The sequence below is a fragment of the Anser brachyrhynchus genome, assembly GCF_964034855.1.
Source record: "Anser brachyrhynchus genome assembly, chromosome: 5".
NCBI lineage: Eukaryota > Metazoa > Chordata > Aves > Anseriformes > Anatidae > Anser > Anser brachyrhynchus.
The window spans coordinates 49,524,654-49,542,816 of NC_137699.1; the positions used below are offsets into that span (position 1 = coordinate 49,524,654).

An 18,163-nucleotide genomic window follows, 5' to 3' on the forward strand; every position below is an offset into this window, starting at 1 on the left:
ACCATTTTCCATTCAAAACAATGACGAAGCATTTAAGCTTTCTATTTTAAAAGGTTTTTAGCATCATATGTTTTATATACAAAAAAAAAAAAGAAAAAAATTGTATAGAGATCTAATGCCAAAATCCTGATACTGAAAGTAGAGTCTCAAGATGAAAAATCTACTACTGAAAATGAATTCTAATATACAACTAACATGCAAGAGAAGAACAAAATTATTCCTTTAGGAAATCCTAATTCCACACAGTTTTGTACATAAGGGGGTTCATCTAGCAAAAGACAGAATTTTATCAATATTTGCATAAAGACTATCAAAGCTTTCCTCCCTTCTTGCCCAGTAACATCTAAATAAATACATCTCTTGTAAAACCTTTTTGTAAGTTTCCCCTTCTGAATTTACAGTGGCTGTACCAGGGGAAAAAAATGTGCAACGCTTATTTACTTTTCTTAAAGTAAATAATGTAAAAGCATTTTGATGTTGTGAAAGCAGGTGAAAAGACAGATGGACTTTAACTTATTCTGAAGAACTAGAACTGGACAAGGAAAAGTACATTAAATACTGAAGCATTCATTCAATTCCCCAAATGCAAATAAGGCAAAAAGTGTGTATGCAGGTTAAAAAATAAAGTTTATTGCAAACCCCTTTGCTTTCAAGATAAAAAGTTGGATACAAGAAAACTACTCATTTGAATATAAATAATATTTGGACTGTTTATACAGTGTAAATGTATTAATATGAAGACCATCAACATGGTTTTAACTCAAACAACTGATCATGTGCATGTGGTGAGAATACATTATCTCTTGGAGTTTATTTTAAAAAAAACAAAAAAAACCCAATGTTTTATGAGTAATTATGAAGATTTCCCAGAAGTTAAGCTTATTTAATATAGCACAGTACTGGCTTGTAACATGAACAACCATTTCACAAGTCCCTAAAAAAGTTTCTACTTAGTCTTTTCTTGGCTTCTTTTTTGGAATCCTTTAAAGCCAAATTTAAAGCACGTGGTGATAACAATAATTGTGCAATAATAATACTTACAAATATGAGTGCTGGTGCTCCCTAACTCCACTCCCCATAATATTTCCCACTAAGACCCCTGTTTGTACATTTTCATCAGCATGTTTGAAACAGTTACTAAATAATAGAAAAATCTCAAGACTTCTCGAAATAACTGCAACACTTTCCTGTTTTTTTTTTTTTTTTAAAGAGCCCTGTCGACTTTGTAATAAAAAAAAGCAGCTTGGAAACAACACTATTTGTTTGAGATAGGGAAATAATACTACTTGTTTGTGCAGAAGTTATTTTAAGCACAGCTATTATGCCCACCACTCACCATTTTATAAATTTGTGATAAATGAAATAGTCCAATATTAAAACACATTGCAGACTTAACTTTGTGTTGGTAGTACTCCAGCTGAGAAATCTATATACGCCTTGCAGTGTGAAGCCTACGAATTAATGAAGTATGAAAAATAACAGAAGCACATGCTAGCTGAAAATTACATTTATACTTGCTGCTTATGTTTTGTTGAAGATGTTCAAGTGGCACAGAGCCCAAACGTAGGAGGAGAGTAAGCCAGTGGCATATCAGATTAGTTCCAAGCCCAGAAAAAAAAAATGACAATTTATATAGTTCATATGTATAATACCATGCCTAACAAGAATTGCATTCAGGCATGACTGCATTACAACACTTTTTCCTCTTGCTTTCATTACAAAACCATGAAAGCAGTTTACAGAATTATACTTACAGAACGAATTGTGGAAGATATCTAGCAAGTATCACTCATTCCCACTATACCTTTGATCTCTACAGGCAGAAAACCACAAATTATGTCAGATAGACTGTGAGGAAAACAGTAAACGTCTGTTGGATGAATGAAGTATGAAGTTCCCTTAAATATCATATCACAATTACAAAATATATTGATAAGTCAATTTGTTTTTTACAATAAGACTTTGGCCTAAAGCTACAACATGGGGAAAAACAATCTTTCAGCTTCAATAGGAGTAGGTTCTAAATTAGTAAATATCGTATTTATGAGCATAGTTTGGACATGTTGAGAAGTGTTTATCATTAAAAGAATGAACACCAAGAAAGTGAGATCAGAATTTTTGTTTTTATTGACAGCTTCTTGGCAGGTCCACACAACTTGAACTTTAGATCTGGGTCATAAAACATGCTCTGTCAAGAATTAGCATTAGTCTTTTCCTTTGGTGCAATTAACACACAGCTTAAATTGTTACCTCTGAACTGCATGACTAGGCAGCTACGCCTACTTTACCAAACTTGACATTCCTCTGAATGTCAGACTGGTGTTTGTACAGTGATGCCGTTTCTCCACAGAAAGGAACATGGTTAGCCCTGTAATCTGACTCACACATTTGTGCTTTTCAGGCACTGTTACTTTATATTCCTCACATATTAGAACACTTGGGTGAAGGAACTTACAAAGTAACATGGAAGTTCAAATCCAAACCTCCATGCTTTAGTGATTACAAAAACATGTAGTTGTCACAGGTTACAGTTAATACATTTCAAGGGGCCTAGATTATTATTTTTTAACATGACTGCTATACCATATAGCTACAGAAATATTTATGATATTCTTACAGAAGATAAAAGGCTCGAGTTCCAAGAACTGGTATCAAGTAAGTCTTAACAAGCTTTGCCAGCCTACACCTACTTATTAAATGGAGAGTCTTATTTCAGAATCACTTTATGGCACAACAAAGGAAGGAAAGGTAAAGCTGTGGATAATTTGCAAACAAGCAAAGAAATAATTCAGTGCTTTACAGACTCCTTTTCTGTTTTCAGTTTCATATAAATTTCAGTCAGAAATCTACATTCTGAAAAATATAGCATTTCAAAATGGCATTTGCATACATGTAACATTTTAAAGCCATTGTTTGGCTGTATTACTTTAATATATTACAAAGATTGATTACGTGCATGACAGGATTCCTTAAAAAGCAAAATTTTAAATCAACTTCAAAGAAGTACTGCTGTCTCATGTCGAAATCCACATCATCTTACACATACCAGTGGTTATGGTGACATTATTGGAAATTTAGCATACAGAAAACAGAATTCTACCCATTTATGTTTAATATAATATTCTAACCTATCAAGAAACCATCGCTGTAAACAGAACTTTACTGAGAGGTAAGAGCCCTTTCATGTACAGTACTACTTGATGCTGAATGTAAATTTCCATCTAACTACCATTCGGTCCATACTAACTTTGTTACTATTGTGTAATGATATAACATCAGAATATTTTGATAAAGAATTTGGGGTTTATCTTCAAAAGATTATTCTTAAAATGCCTGTGCTAACTGTTAATGCATTAAGTGGTATACAGCTTACATACTGTACCTACAACACTTCCATATAATTTATATGTAAACAGAATTTGTATTTCAAGCACCATTTAGGAAAACGAAACTTATCTGAATTGTTGCACTAAGTTGAAAGTCAAGTTTGGTCACCCTATTACACACTCATCCTGGGTATCAAAGCAGATGTGTTACAACCAATAGAATAAACTATCCCCCATCCTTTGCTCCCCAGTTTCTCAGCATCAGAAACAGCATGATAAAAAATTTTAAGGTGCATGAATAAAGGCCATTCCTGAAAAAGCTGCAACATTCTGACAGACACTCGAGAAGTATTTTGGAAAGAACACCCACACAGACATAAATATTCATTCTTAAAAGAGCTACTTGCACAGGGGTCACTTCAGACTGCAGGAACGCACGCTGGATATGTGGCACTAGTTTTTATGGCACCCAAATCTTCCCCATCTCCTTTCTCCTAGACTCAGTTAACAGCTCTTTCATACTAAAAGGCCAGAACAAAGGGTTAAGCTCAGAGAGGAAAAACTCCAGGAGGGATAAAAGAGAAAACCTGTTTAACCCATTATATTTTTACTGTAAAAACAGTGGCGTAAACAGAAGGAGCATAAGAAAAACTAACTAAGCAAATTAAAAAAAAAGTAATGGCAATATATCTGCCAAAAAGACAAAATGGCAAAGCAAAAACCCTACTTTAAACATGGATCTGAAACCTACAGTTGGAAGTGAAAGGAAAACCACAAAGCATTAGAAGGTCACAAGTCACTGAACATTCAGAAGTAACATTATAATCTACAATACACTGGAGATTTTCTGTTGAATTGCCAAGCATGAAGTTTATGGATTCAAGTTTCTCCTGCAGAATGGGTCATTTCAAAAGTGGACAACAGGACCAAAAAGTTGACATCAAGTTTATGACTCATTCTGAATGACAAGTTATCTAAGATAAACATAATTGAATTCTTTTTCCCATCTCAAGTGTTTTCTTATAATTACTAATTTATGAACATAATTTATTATCTATTTTAGTATTAGTATTGAAGGACATCAGCTGACAACATTTTTTGTCTCCTTTTGTATTCTCTAGATAATTCTTCAAAACAATTTAAATTTGCTTTTTAAATGCAAGTTACAACTGCTACATATCTACCTTCAGCCACACGAGTAGTTTAAGTAATTTTAACAAGCTACTCTTGTGAACAGATATTCTGTAGCAGGAGTGCTACGGTTTTCTAAATTAGTGCAAACTTTTTGACATTTGCAGATTCCCTCTAAATTCTGAGCTCCAGCCCCCTTTCATTCCTGCTTCCAAAACTCTGAAATGAACCCTGCTCGTGCAACATCCACACAGTAAGATTATAATGGAGACTTAGTGTTTTGACAATAGAGGACGGGAAAATTGTGATGTCATTTCTTCTCTTCAGTATTCAAGTGGTTTCTAACAGATTCCAGAGACATGTTCATGGCTGCCTGAAGCATGTCTTCTTCACTCATATCACCTCCTAAAGAAAACAAAATTATATGCATATAAATTGTAAGAAATGCACAGAGGCAGTTCTCAACAGCAGTTAAATGTTTTTTTTGTTCCTTCTGTTCCTATCTATCCTGTTCCCCCCTTCCTCCTGAAACTATTTTTTTTTTCTTTTTTTAAAAAAACACTTATTTAAAACTATAATTGAACATTTTACACTTAGGTTTCCATGCACAGTAGTTAGTTTGAATCAAGTCATGCACACAAATTTTGGATCACCAGTACTTAATAGCGACAAAGCTTACATACAGATCCCACCACAGATTAGTTTCTTGAATTATGCCCCAGCCAAACTAAGCAACAGTAAGCAAAGCCAGAACTCAAATTGTCTGATAATTCACTCTGAAACAGGATATTGACATTCACAGCAGAATAGGCTTTTCAAAGAAAGTGATCCTTTCCTTTACCACCAAAAAAAGAGCAACAGCTGTGATGCATAGTCAGAACAGCTGCTGGGGTGAGAAAGCAGGCAGGCAAGGAAAATTAGGAAGCAGTGCATAACACAAAGGTGAAAAAACCTTACAAATATTTCAGAGTTGGAAATACGTTTAAAAAACAATACCTGGGTCGGCTTCCAGAGTGCTTGAGCTTATAGCTGGCTTATCTTGTAGGTTCAGGGTCTGATCTTGCTGCGGCAGCTGTTGTTGCTGCCTGAAATAATTATAAATTTATAAGAAAATAAAGTTAATATCAGACTCGATAGTATGAATCCTGAATCCTATATCTCATTGTAAGGAAGGCCAAGAATGAGAAGTATAAGTAGTATAAGCTGCTGTTCGGTAGAATAACACACCCATACTTGAAATCTCTTAAATTGTTTCCCCCTGCTAGCCTTCAGACTTCTGTTCTCCCAACATTATATTCTAAATTGCACTTTTCCCAGAATTTGTGCTTTATCCTCTCATGCAAAATCTAACTTTTCTTATCCATAGCATTTCTCCCTGGTCTTAATTTCCTTCATCACTACAAAATAGAGACAAGGAAAAGCTACAACAAGACCACAAGAATGTGTTAAGAACACAAAAGTGAAGCATCATCTAGATGACTTCCATGTGACGCTCAGTAGAGACATCACTACCAGAAGCAAAGTCTTAGAGCAGGAACATTTTCCTTCAAAAAAATGACTATGCAAGTTATTTACAGGATTTCGTGTGGAAATACTGTAACGCATTCATTTGCTTCCCTTCTCAAGATTGATATTGCACTCCTAATAGTCGCTCTATTTACAGGCTTAATTTCTTTATAGGAACCATCCTGGAAGAGCAAAATTCTGGTATGCTATGAAAGCCTGTTAAAAGACAAAAGTTAAGCTGGACCTGAGTCAGAAACCCACCCACAGCCCAAAAGCACTGAACAATAAGACATTTACTTCCCAAATGCAGTTTTAGTTTTCTATCAGCTACTTTACTTTTCAAAATATGCTTGTCTTCTCCTTCGCAGTTCTTCTGAAGAAAGGGAGTCTGTCTGACTGGTGTGTGGTGACTGAGGAACATTCGTTGATAATGAGTTCAAGCACTCACTTCGACGACAACCTAAAAATCAGAACAAGACATATCCTACTAATCACAGCAAAATGAAGTTTGAAAAAACCAGAGCTTAAAGCCCCCCTCCTCCCCCCCCCCAAAAAAATAACACACACCCCACCCTCCTCAAAGTGACTTGCTAGTGAAATAAGCACCTAAGCTAACTTCACTGCCATACTCTCTCCTTAGGACTGTTTTCCTTTCCTCCTACCACCCTTTGCCAATTTGTTCTTGCCTCCTAATGATCAATGCTAACATAAAAGTTGCAACTTTTCAAAAAGCAGGAAGCAAGATGCTACAAGAAAGTCTGGATTATCCTTCCAGGCCTCAAAGCCAGTCTATTCAGAGAGCTTGAGCTTGAAGCATACTGAAAGAGTGGCTGACTGAAGCTGATTTCAGTAGCTGCTAAAGCATAAGCAACATGAATGCTAAGTGAAATTTAAATGAGCACTGCACCTTGCATGCTGAGTTGAATGGCTCTACGAAGATCAGCTTCTTCATCTTCCATATCAATTTCCTGCCTACTTAGAGCCAGGGCTCTTTGAAAATTCTCCTCATCTTCATCTAACATGCTTGTTCCATCAAAAGGATGGTTAACTTCTATTGCTTGGTCCACATCACTTCTGGGTAGCCTGTGAAGTCAATACATTTAAGGCATTCAGACAGTAATCATACTTTGAGACTTAAAGTACGTATTTTGCGCTGATTTAACTACTTATTCTTAAACTTTGGAAAAAAATCTATTGTGATAATCTGTTATACAAATACTTTCTCAGTTCTGTATAAAACAAACATGAAAAAACTACAATCATAGCCTTCGGCTGTAAAATGAAGATACTGAAACCCTGAACCTATGTATATATGTTGATGAGAATCTGCTTAACAGGAAAAACTTCAAAAGTAGTAGTGCTATAAAAGCCAGGAATATTTTTATTTGAACCCATTGCTAGTAAGATAGCTACACCAGCAGATAATAGTGCATGTGGTCTCTTCCTTAGGAATCTTTAATGACTACACTACAGTCAAAGATCCTCTGCAGACTATACATACTTTTCACATCACTACCAAGTAGTTCACTGTTTTTATTCCATCAATTCACAACACCATAGTTTACCTTTATGAAGTGGAAGAAATAATAATGAACTTGTTCCTTTGAAAACAGCTTATGCTTTTTTTTTTTTGGAAATCAGTATGCAATTTATTCACAATAAAAATGGGATAAAATTATTTTAAGTAGTACATTATGTGCTCTTGTAGATCAATTACCATTAATGATAGTTTGGTAAGGTTGGCTAACCTACTCTACTATAGTTGGAAAAATCACAATCATCACAAAAACTTTTGGACTGAAAGGGACCTTAAAGACCATCTAGTTCCAACCCCCTGCCATGGGCAGGGACATTTTCCATTAGGTCAGGTCGCTCAAAGCCCCATCTGACCTGGCTTTGAACATCCAGGGCCAGTCACATACAACTTCTATGGGTAACCTGCTCTTATCTATTCATACTGCCTGCAGAGACATTTTGATTTTAGCCTCTTTGCTTACTCTTAAATACTCTTCAGTGTGTAAAACACACTTAGGTAAAGCACTGACTATTCATTAAGACTTATATGAATACAGCTACAAGAAGAAACCCAGTAAGTTTTATCAGTATTTCCTATTAAAAAGTTGGCGTTAACACTTGATGACAGACTGTTTCAGCATAAGGTACTATCATACAACATACACTACTGCCAGTCAAGTAAAACCACAAAACCTGCGAATTCAATTCAGTCACACTACTTTCTACTCAGAGTGGCTACCAGTTAAATTCCCAACCCTGGCTGAGGCCTCAATATACTATTGTACGATTAAATCATCTGTCATCAGTTAATACAATGATGTTCAGAAAAGCTATTTTTATTTTTCAATATATTTGCATTTTCCTCACTTCATGACTCAAGCCCAATCTGGACTGTAGTCCGAATGTACTGAAAACACTTCAGAATTGGTGAAGTACTTGCACTGCTTTCAGCAATGATTTTGCAATTATTCTACTTTGCTACATGTACTCTTCACACTTGCATGCACTCTGCTGAATTAAGGGAGTTCCATGTCTTACATGGAGGAGTTGATTACAATCACTGCTAACTTCTAGAAGACTTCTAGACTGGGTAACAAAGGCAAAAAAAATGCAAATTATTACAGTATTTTTTGCACGCTTAAAAATGCGCTGTTTGTTACTCCACTAATTTGGTTTCATAGTGTGCAATAGCAAAAAGCATTGAACTAAAGGTACTTCTAATTACGTCTTAAGAGGGTTGTCTCCATGTAGACATTTATCATAGAAAAAAATCACACTGAACATTATTAAAATGAAATCTGTTTACCTTACCTCTGTTCTCTTGACTGTGCTGTCTCTTCCCCAATTAGTTTTGGTCTCTGCACCTGCTGTACCCGAATCATCTGCAATAGCTGATCAGCCTCACAGTCTGGCAGGTCACCTTTTACTACAAATATGGAATAACCTGAGAAAAATAAATTGTAAGTCTACAGCATTAAGGTGCACACATCAATACTCTAAAATGCACATTTATATGGAATACAATGTGCAATTTATTAAAATGTAAGGCTCTACCTTTCATTATAAGGACTTGGGTTATTTCACTATTTCAGTAACAAAACTGAGGGTAATTAACTGAATTCATTAAGTTCTAATAAATAATGATTATTACCTACTTTTAGTTAATGAAATTTAACATCTGCAAGTTACTATTACCTTCCTGTTGTAATTGAGCCAAGAAAAGTGCAAGATATGTATCTGATATTAGTTCTGGACCCATCAAGAGAGAGTTCAAGTTAAACCACTGTAATTAAGAAAAAAAGGTTTGAGAGAACAAATTAGCATAAAGATTACTCTGTAATCCATTTCTCTACAATGTGGTCATTTTCTATGATGGAATATCCAACTCAGTCTAGTAAAATAAATCATCAAATTAGTAGTCTTTTGAAGCACAATACCTATACTGCTAAAAGTCTCCCTTCAAATACTCTTCAGCTAACAGGAGATCTGAAGCGTGGAAATTATTGCATGTTCTCTCCCATTACTCGACACTGGTACCAGGAAACACATTAAAACAAAAATCTAGATATAACAGCAGAAGAATCATTTTAGACACAAATCTAAAATACTCCTTAATCCTAGTTTTAAAACTGCTAAGAGATGGATGAAGGAAGAAATCTTTCATAAATTAATACTCTATCTTAACACATTAGTAGATACAGGAAACAAGTTGAACTCTTCCCATTATATTAATTAAACATGATGCCTTTAATAGTTGATGATACTCAAAACTATGGTTTACATCTGGATAATTTTTAAATTTAAAAATTAAGTGAACTCAAATATAATACGTCAATAATATAACACAATATTACAATAGTTGACACTCGAGAAATATACACAAGATACTTCCAGTTCCCTGAAGACAACTAGTCGGTGATAACACTTCCACTAGGGACAAACATACTAAATAGGTACGGTAAAATATTCTATCTTTGAAATCCCATATATATTGCAATCAATTTGAAGAACTTTTTTATACCATACCCATTCAATATTATTCAATCTGAACTAGAGAGCACAGTTTCAGACAGCAGAAGAATTCAATCTCCATTCTCAAAAAAAGGCATTTGTCTACCTAAACTTCTGTATATGCAGTCATACACTTGCAGTCAGGCCCATACTGTAAGTCACCTCTGTTCCAGGTGATTATCTACCCATCTGTCATCGAATCACTTGAATTCTCAGTCAAAAAACCCCTTCCCACTGGAATAAGGCAAGAAAACCACCAGTGTAGGAGTGGGGTAAGAATTAAAAGGTTATGTAAACATACATGACAGACAGATTACTGATAAACTCTTAACATAGTATGGAGGAGAAAGGTCTGGTGAACTAATTCTGCTTTAACTGTAATAGACTTAGGGCTTCGACCTTCTTTTCTATCTATTTTGTCTCTCCCTTCTCATTACTCTCTAGATAACACAACCTTGAATTGCTTTGTGTAGCTACAAGCTGCAGGTGCAAGCAAAATACATCCCTCCTCCAACTAAAGAAGTTTTAAGCTAGAATGGTATCAAAAAAGTTCCAGCTGATGTGGTTGTATTTATACTAGGGAACATTCCCATAGCTTTGAGGGACCATTCAGCCTTTTCAATTTCAAATACACAAAAAATGCCTTTAAACAATTATCAGCTATACTTTACAACTAAGCCAGAACAGTAGTTTGCTTACTCACAGGAATAATTGCATTTCTTTTAAACTGGATGACAACATATGTAGCCAGCACTTGGAAAACCGAATTGGCAGAGTGACTCCCACCCACTATGTTAGAATTTAAGAGCTTACTTCATGAACAGTTTATGACAAAAACAAAAACAAAGCCCACCACACCAAACCAACTAATTTATGTTGTGCAGAAGCTTATGCAGCATGATCCATAACAATTTTTGGCTACTGAAAAACAACTGCACTGGCATTACAGGAGACCTGCACGTGACTTGAGTTATGATGTATGTACCACGCAGGTGTTTGGCCACCCCTTGCTTTTAATAGTTATTTCCTGCTTATCATACAACTGCTTCAGATAGTTTTCAAAAACAGTGAAAAGCTGTGATTCTACTTTCCCCAACCTTATCCTTTGGATACCCTTAAATACTAAGGATTATAAATATTCATTAATACAGTGCAACTTCAAATTTTTACTTCTATCTATTGTCCATTTAAACATACAAAGGGCTATTGGCAACTCATTTTTACAATGTTGATAATGTAGTCCATTAAATAAGCTTGCATTTACAGGAATCCTAATCTTTATCTAAGACTTCCCCCTCTTCCATACAAACATTTTTCTGCTATTCTTCATGCAGAAAAGCAAGAAAAGAACTTGAGAGGTCACAGAGACTCTATCTCAGCTGCAGCTTCTTATAGGACAGGTTCACTGGGGAATAGATCCTAGGATCTTTCCCCAGGCTAACATTCACGAAAAGCTGCCTGGCATTTTTGTGATATAACAAACATTTACTGAAATCTTTTGTTATGACTATTATATTAAAGCAAATTGCAGCAAAAGCCTGCAAAAGGCCAACACATGGTCTACTTGCAACCGTTTTTTCCACCCCCACTCTGAAGTCAATTTTTAAATGAAAAAAGACAGTGTCACCTGTTTTCCTAACTTTCGAACTGTAAACCAGTGTTCCTTATAATTACAAATAAATGATTTTTCATTTCTGTAAAAAGAAAAACAAAAAGGTATAGATAAAATTAAATAATATTGGAGTTCATATTAATGTTTAAGTTTTTTGCTACCACTAATTTAAACTTGCATAATAAAATTTCAGTAATACAACTGCTGACATTACAGAATATTCATACTGCTTTTGTAACTTACAATATTTATAAAGTTGTCCTTTTTATCATATCCATATTACTGAAATCTCATACCTGTGATGCCACAGATACTAAGATGTCATAAAGGCACACAGGAGAGGTGCTCATACACACCACCAAAAGAAAAAAAAAAATCAAAGGCAGAGAGTATAAAAAAATAAACATCAGGATACAACAGAGCTTGAAACAGTAATTTTAAAGACACAGAACTAAATCACTGATTGTCAGTATTTTTCCATAAAATGGAAGCTAAAAATAATAATAAAAGAGTCTTACATAGGATCGATCCCAAGCCTCTGATACTCTGGGCTGTTGAAGAGGATTAGTTCTAAACCCCAAACTTTCAAGGCATTGCTTATGACCTGTCAAAAAACAACACTTTTTAATGAGTTATACCAATCAAATCTAATTTGAGCAACTGCAACCATTTTAGCCACTATCAACACGTGTATTTTTCTCAAAGTTTTGATTTCAAAACATTGCTAGGAAAACCAGGAATCACACTATTCAAATTGCAACTGTCATGAATTTACACGCTAATATAACACGCCTACCAGAGAGGGAGTAACAAAGCTATGATTTAACTAAGACATGTTAATAAACTTACTCCCCAGTCAAAGCTGTAATTTCACCTCCCACAAATACTCATATTGTCATCTCTCTGCTCTCAATGTACTGCTCTGCCCTCCCTCTCCACTCAGTGCAACGTCATCTTTCTCCACAGTAATAACTTGAAATTCACACCACTGGAAGGTCACAGCACCAACTCAGGCTCACTACCACAGAGCTACTGCTAGTGTTTTTCGGTTGACTATCCCAATTCATTTTAAAGAGCTGTCTATCAAAGCTTTCTGATCAATCTAAAGACTTGAAACTTTGCTTTTACTATATGGGAAAGGAACAGAAATATAACAAAATCCTAGGCATTGGTATAGCTTATAAGCTTTTCCCATATTTTAAGATATCAAAATTGGTATTTCGTTAATATTTTAGATTATTTCAAAGTCATTTTGACAGCTAATCAGCAGATTTGAAAATAAAAGTTATCTGAACTCTTCTACAAGAACTTTTTAATGCTATCTGTAATAATGCTGTAAGAAATTTTAAATCATCAATTCATCTGCCTTTCTGCCAGCAAGTTATGTAGCAAGTGAGCAAAGCAATGACAGGACAAAAAAGGTAGAATATACGGAAGGGTTTTTTCCAGCTTCAGTACTGCAGCAACACCATCAAGAATACAAGAAATGCTAAACCGTTAATCATTTTTCACGGAGTAGAAATACAGTGCTGCCCTACATCAGACAATAAGGAAGACAGAGGCTCTGCTCTCAAGGGATTCTGGAACACTGACAAGCACCTCTCAAAGCTATAGAGACAGCCAAAGGTGCAAGGCTTAGCTAACAGCTCGATTCCAGACACAAGCCCCAGTTCAGTGTTCAACACCTTTTTTGGTGTTCTGGTTTAAGTATTTCCTATTACTTACTTCTCCATTACACTCCTTAAAACAAAACAAAAACCTTTGTTTCTACTGTGGCTGGAGAGTGCTGTAAAAACTGGAATGGAGGTACGTCAGCTTCTTCCATTCTGCAGATCACTGCGATAGCCCTGTAACCACTGCCGTGTGTGAGATCACACATATTGCATAAAGAAAAAAATCTGTCAGTATAGAACAATGCTTACTTGAATTGAGAAGAATCCACTATCATCCATATTTACAGAAGGCTGCTGCTCAGCGTGAGATTGGGAGGGAGAAAAGAGAAACGTGGTGGTCAGAAAGAATTCAAGAATAAATAACTGCAAATATGTAAACTAATTATTTCCTACTCAGTAAGGCTGATTACAATGCCCAAACATGCTTATTAATTAAAACCTCAAACATTTAAATTAGAAATGCTTAGTGCTTAAAGGACAGACAGGCATGGAAGATTGTTCCCATCTCTGCCACTAGTTTACAAAAACATAAGGCAAAATTCTCGTCCTTGCCATGCCTGACCTTCCTACCTGTAAGATGATGATAATGTAGCCACCCCCCACCCCCTTTTTTTAAGGATTACTGTAAAGCTATACTAGTAATATTTAAAAATGACAAATCTGAAATACTTGAATGGAAATATCTATAAACTTAAGAAACATCAGCAAAAGAAATGAACCTTCTATAACTACGAAAAATAGCAAGCCTGTGCTACACAATATTAGATTTCAGGCAAATGTCAAACCTCAAATTACAAAGATCTTACCTGTAAAAATGTTCTATATTCTTCACTAGACACTCCTCCCTCTGCCATTCTCATTCTTTCTTCCTCATCCAACTGCTGTGCAATGGAAGATAACTCAACAGGGCTAAAATACTCTCCTTGTAGCAAATTATTCAGGCAGTGCTGAGCACACAACGAGCCTTCTTGCTATCATTGGAAAAGAAAGAAACACCAAAGCAATGACAAAAGCATGTTAATGTTTTGGCCTGAAAAAACATTCAATGATTTAAATCTCGCAAACTTTCCCTCCACTCCCCCCACCATCATATTTTCTTCAAATGTATTACAGTGCAACCTGTAAAAGACACCCCCCATCCTCACCCCACACAAATACGATGGGGTAAACCCACTACTGTATTTCCTAGAAGAAAATAAATTCCAAGTAAAAGTGTTTTTGGAAAATACTGTAAAATTGCCTATGGCCCGACCAAGTCACAGAAGTACTTTGCAACCAGCAGGATAATGGATTCTGCCCTCTTCTAAACTACCACCGTATGAAAGAGGAAGCTTTTTTTTTTTCCTCCTAATTCCCAGTAACAAATACTCTCAGCAACAGAGACTCTTGCTCTTTGTTAAACTTCTCATGTTCACCAGGTGCAGCTATCAGCAATCTGCTCTCCACATGTGGTTAAAGAAATGCAGACCATTAAGGCTTCAAAGAGATTTAAAAGTATACATCTATAGAATTTGTTTCCTTTCTTTCAGGTTACTCACCCAGTTCAGGTTGTAACCAACTCATTTACTGCTCTGAAAGTGATAAGGTGTTGGAAGAGTAGGAAATCTCATTTTCCATAGGCAATTTACAAACAGGAACTAGGTAAGAGAAGCTAGTAACTACGGGTTGTAAAATCTTGCTCACAATGATGAGACAGCGATAAAAAAAAAAATGAATTTAGCATATTCAACACTGAAAATATTTTTGGATAAGCTATTTAAACACAAAACATCCAGCATACTGGAGATCACAAAAATTAATACAGAATTTTTAGACTGTCAACCCAAGTTAAAAATGAATAAATTATAAACAGTCATCATTTTGTTGCACAGAGTAAAACCGAATCTGAATGAATGCATGTTAGGCTCTACCATTTCATACGTGCAGATAAAATACTGTCTTGTTAAAAGAGAGAAATTATAGTTTCCCATCAAAAGCAATCTAAGAAATAAACTGAGAGAAAGACAAGATTAACATCAGTTTTGAAATGCATCTTTACTCTTTGTTTTAATCAATGCTCAGTTCTATTTATAAGATTATGCATTAAAACAAATGTATTAAAACAAAAAACCTCAAAGAATGAAAACCAGCCCCCCACCCTGCCAAACCCACACAAACTAAGAATACAAGAGCCTGCCTTAGAGGAATACTCTTCAAACAGCCATGAAAGCAACATACAAGTCACATGCGTGAATCTCCCATGGTCTCCCTTACAGCAGGAACATTGAAAGTTCCCTTTATTCCACATTACAAAATCATCACTCAATTGAGCAGTGAGTTAAAGCTGGAGCAGCTGTACAGCCAGGGCACAATGGAATTTAGAAGCGTCATCCTCCACAGCTCCTCCAGCTCATCTTCTCCCCACAACAACAAACCCAAGACACAGCAGCTCCGGTCCTATTGGGACCACAGCCCTGCTGCTGGCCAAGTGATACAACTAAAGCAGGGGAACCTGCTCAAGAATCATAGGCTTCTTCACCAGAGCTGTACGAAACCATTAGAAACAAACCAGTATCTATACGATATCTTTGAAATTGAATTTTATTGCAGGCTTAAAACATGTCAATGAAAGGGCCTTTCTGTACTTGTACAGAAAGAGTTTTATCTTCAAAGTGAAAACAATGTTTGTATGCACAATCTGTAAAAGCGCAGAAGAGAAAATCGATCTTACAGTTTGTAAGAGATATTACTTTCATTACTTTCACGCAGAGAATTCTGTATCCTTCCATAATCTGAAATCCCCCTGTTGAAACCTACTCTGATATAAACTGCTGTCCTGCTTCCAGTGTTTTCAACCACTTGAATGCTATCAAAGACAGGGCCAACTTTTACACTGAGGGCTCCTTAAATCCAGAGCATTCCTACATTTTTTGCAAATGTCACTCCCCTGTTACAAGTGCCACGTTGCTTAGGTCTTCGTTTAGTTGAAAGTGTATCAATTTCCTTTATAAACACCCTATTTTCTCATCCTTTTTTTAAAATTGAAATATCTTTAGTGTGCAAATTCAAGTGGGGTGTGTGTGTGTACATTCAGCATTTTAAGTATTTTGACAGGACACGAAATTGTGTGCTTGATGGAAAAAAAAAAAATACCCCCTAAGAAAAAAGACAAAGGTTCGGGTAAGGTTCCCCTATAATAACAACAACAAATGTATGTATTTGGTAGTCTAATTTAAAACAGGCACACAGGCACTTTGCTAACTGCATAACCAACTGTCTAATAAGCACTTACGTTCCACATTCACGTGAGACACAAAAACAACCAGAAAACCCACAACCGAAACCAGCAGCAGCTGTGAACAACAATCAGTTTATAACTTGGAATCTAGCATGCTCCATCACTTTGATTTCAGCAGTTTTTAATTCCAAAACTACAAAGCAATTTTACTTGTGAGAACTTGAAGTTTCAGTTACCATTTCGTCATGCAACAGGCCAGGCAAGACAAAAGGAAGGTGCGCTTGTTTTCAGCTCATTGTCAAACCTCGACTGGGACTCAAGGTCACTGTAGCACAGGGTGTAACAGCTGAAATCCAACTCTTATCCCCTGAACAGCAGCTGTTTAACATGATGGTGTCTGGCAAATTTTGTTACCCAAACCCAGCCTGAAAGAACACTCCTCAGGTTCTACTGATTCCAGAAAAGAAATTTTAGAAGTTGGCTTACTTTACTCATTAAGTAAACCAGCAAGTATCCATGAGAACAGCATACAGAGACTAGTACTACCATTAAGACAATAAAAGTATCAGCAAGTTACATGAAAAACAACTAAGTTTCACACTGAGGCACAAACAGCTCCTATTTGGGAACTCTGCTAAATCACGGTAGCTTCCAGAAGCACATCCTCCAAAACAGGAAGCTGCCTGGCACCCAGAAGCCCAGTATCCGAGTTAGGATTTCCTTACCAGCACTCCATTTCCTCGCTCATTACACAACCCAAACCGAGGCAGGTTCAGCCGAGAAGCAACCAAGAAACCAAAAACCGTTCTGCTTGTCACTGCTCGTCTACACGGGAGGCTCTCTTCAAGACACAACGGCGTGCACCTGAGCACACCCCAGGCCCCTTCCTAAAGCCCCCGAGACGTGCACGGTGACGAGGAGGCGCTGAGGCCCAGCCCTGCCCCTCTCCGAGCCCTGGCGGCAGCTCCTTTCCCCACAGGGCACCGCGGAGGAGGAAGAAGAGGAGGAGGGGGAGAAGCCGCAGCCCCGCGCTGCCAGAGGAAGGCTGTCCCTGCCGGGGGAACACCCTCACAGCCTGCCCCGGGGCTATGGGGGCTCCAGAGGCAGCGCGGGGAGGTGAGGCCCGGCCGCCGCCCCACCTCGGCTCCTCGGGGAGCGCACCCCCGGCCCGGCCGCGCCGCCCCCCGCCGCTGGAGCCCCCCCAGCCCCTCACTCACCCGCTCGTGGAAGATCGCCTCCATGTTTACTGCCAGCGGCCGCCGCCTCCCGTGCCCCCCGCAGCCAACCAAAGCTCGCCTCGCCGGGCGCCGCGCGGGCCCCCTGCCGGCCGGGAGGGGGGGGTGCGCTGATTAGCGCCTGGCTGATTAACGCCTGGCTAATTAACGCCGGGCTCCTGGCCGAGGTAACGACGCGAACCGAGGGACGCCCTCGGCTTCCTGTTCAGCCAGGCCTGAGTGCCGCGTGGGGGCCCAGGCTGGAAACAGCGCAGCGAGGGCAGCTCCCTCGGCGCTCCGCCCAGCCAGCCTGGGCGGCCACGGGGAAGGAAGGTCCTCCACGTTCAAAAAAACCAAAACACAACAAAAACAGCTGTAAAACAACAAGAAAAAATCCCTACCAACTGCCTTTTGGGCCATTTTAAAGTATCCCCTTGAAGTCCACCTCGTAAATTAGC

The 18,163-nt window shown here is 37.5% G+C and overlaps 1 protein-coding gene across 3 annotated transcripts; it reads right to left on the reverse strand.

Annotated features, from left to right (window-relative positions):
* Positions 1-2,104: 2,104 nt before the first annotated feature.
* On the reverse strand, positions 2,105-18,058 carry ATXN3 (ataxin 3). 3 transcript variants are annotated; one of them, XM_080596313.1, is made up of 11 exons: positions 17,709-18,058; positions 14,081-14,245; positions 13,524-13,568; positions 12,120-12,205; positions 11,617-11,683; positions 9,174-9,261; positions 8,790-8,904; positions 6,871-7,046; positions 6,300-6,423; positions 5,454-5,542; positions 2,105-4,862 (listed from the first exon to the last, which is right to left on the reverse strand). In XM_080596313.1, exons 1-11 carry the CDS (start codon positions 17,730-17,732, stop codon positions 4,768-4,770), a joined length of 1,074 nt encoding a protein of 357 aa, XP_080452439.1. In that variant the 5' UTR covers positions 17,733-18,058; the 3' UTR covers positions 2,105-4,767. The 3 variants fall into 3 exon arrangements, with proteins under 3 accessions (XP_080452439.1, XP_080452438.1, XP_080452440.1); XM_080596312.1 differs by having other exon boundaries at positions 8,790-8,922; XM_080596314.1 differs by lacking the exon at positions 17,709-18,058 and adding an exon at positions 17,217-17,692 and having other exon boundaries at positions 8,790-8,922.
* Positions 18,059-18,163: the final 105 nt, after the last annotated feature.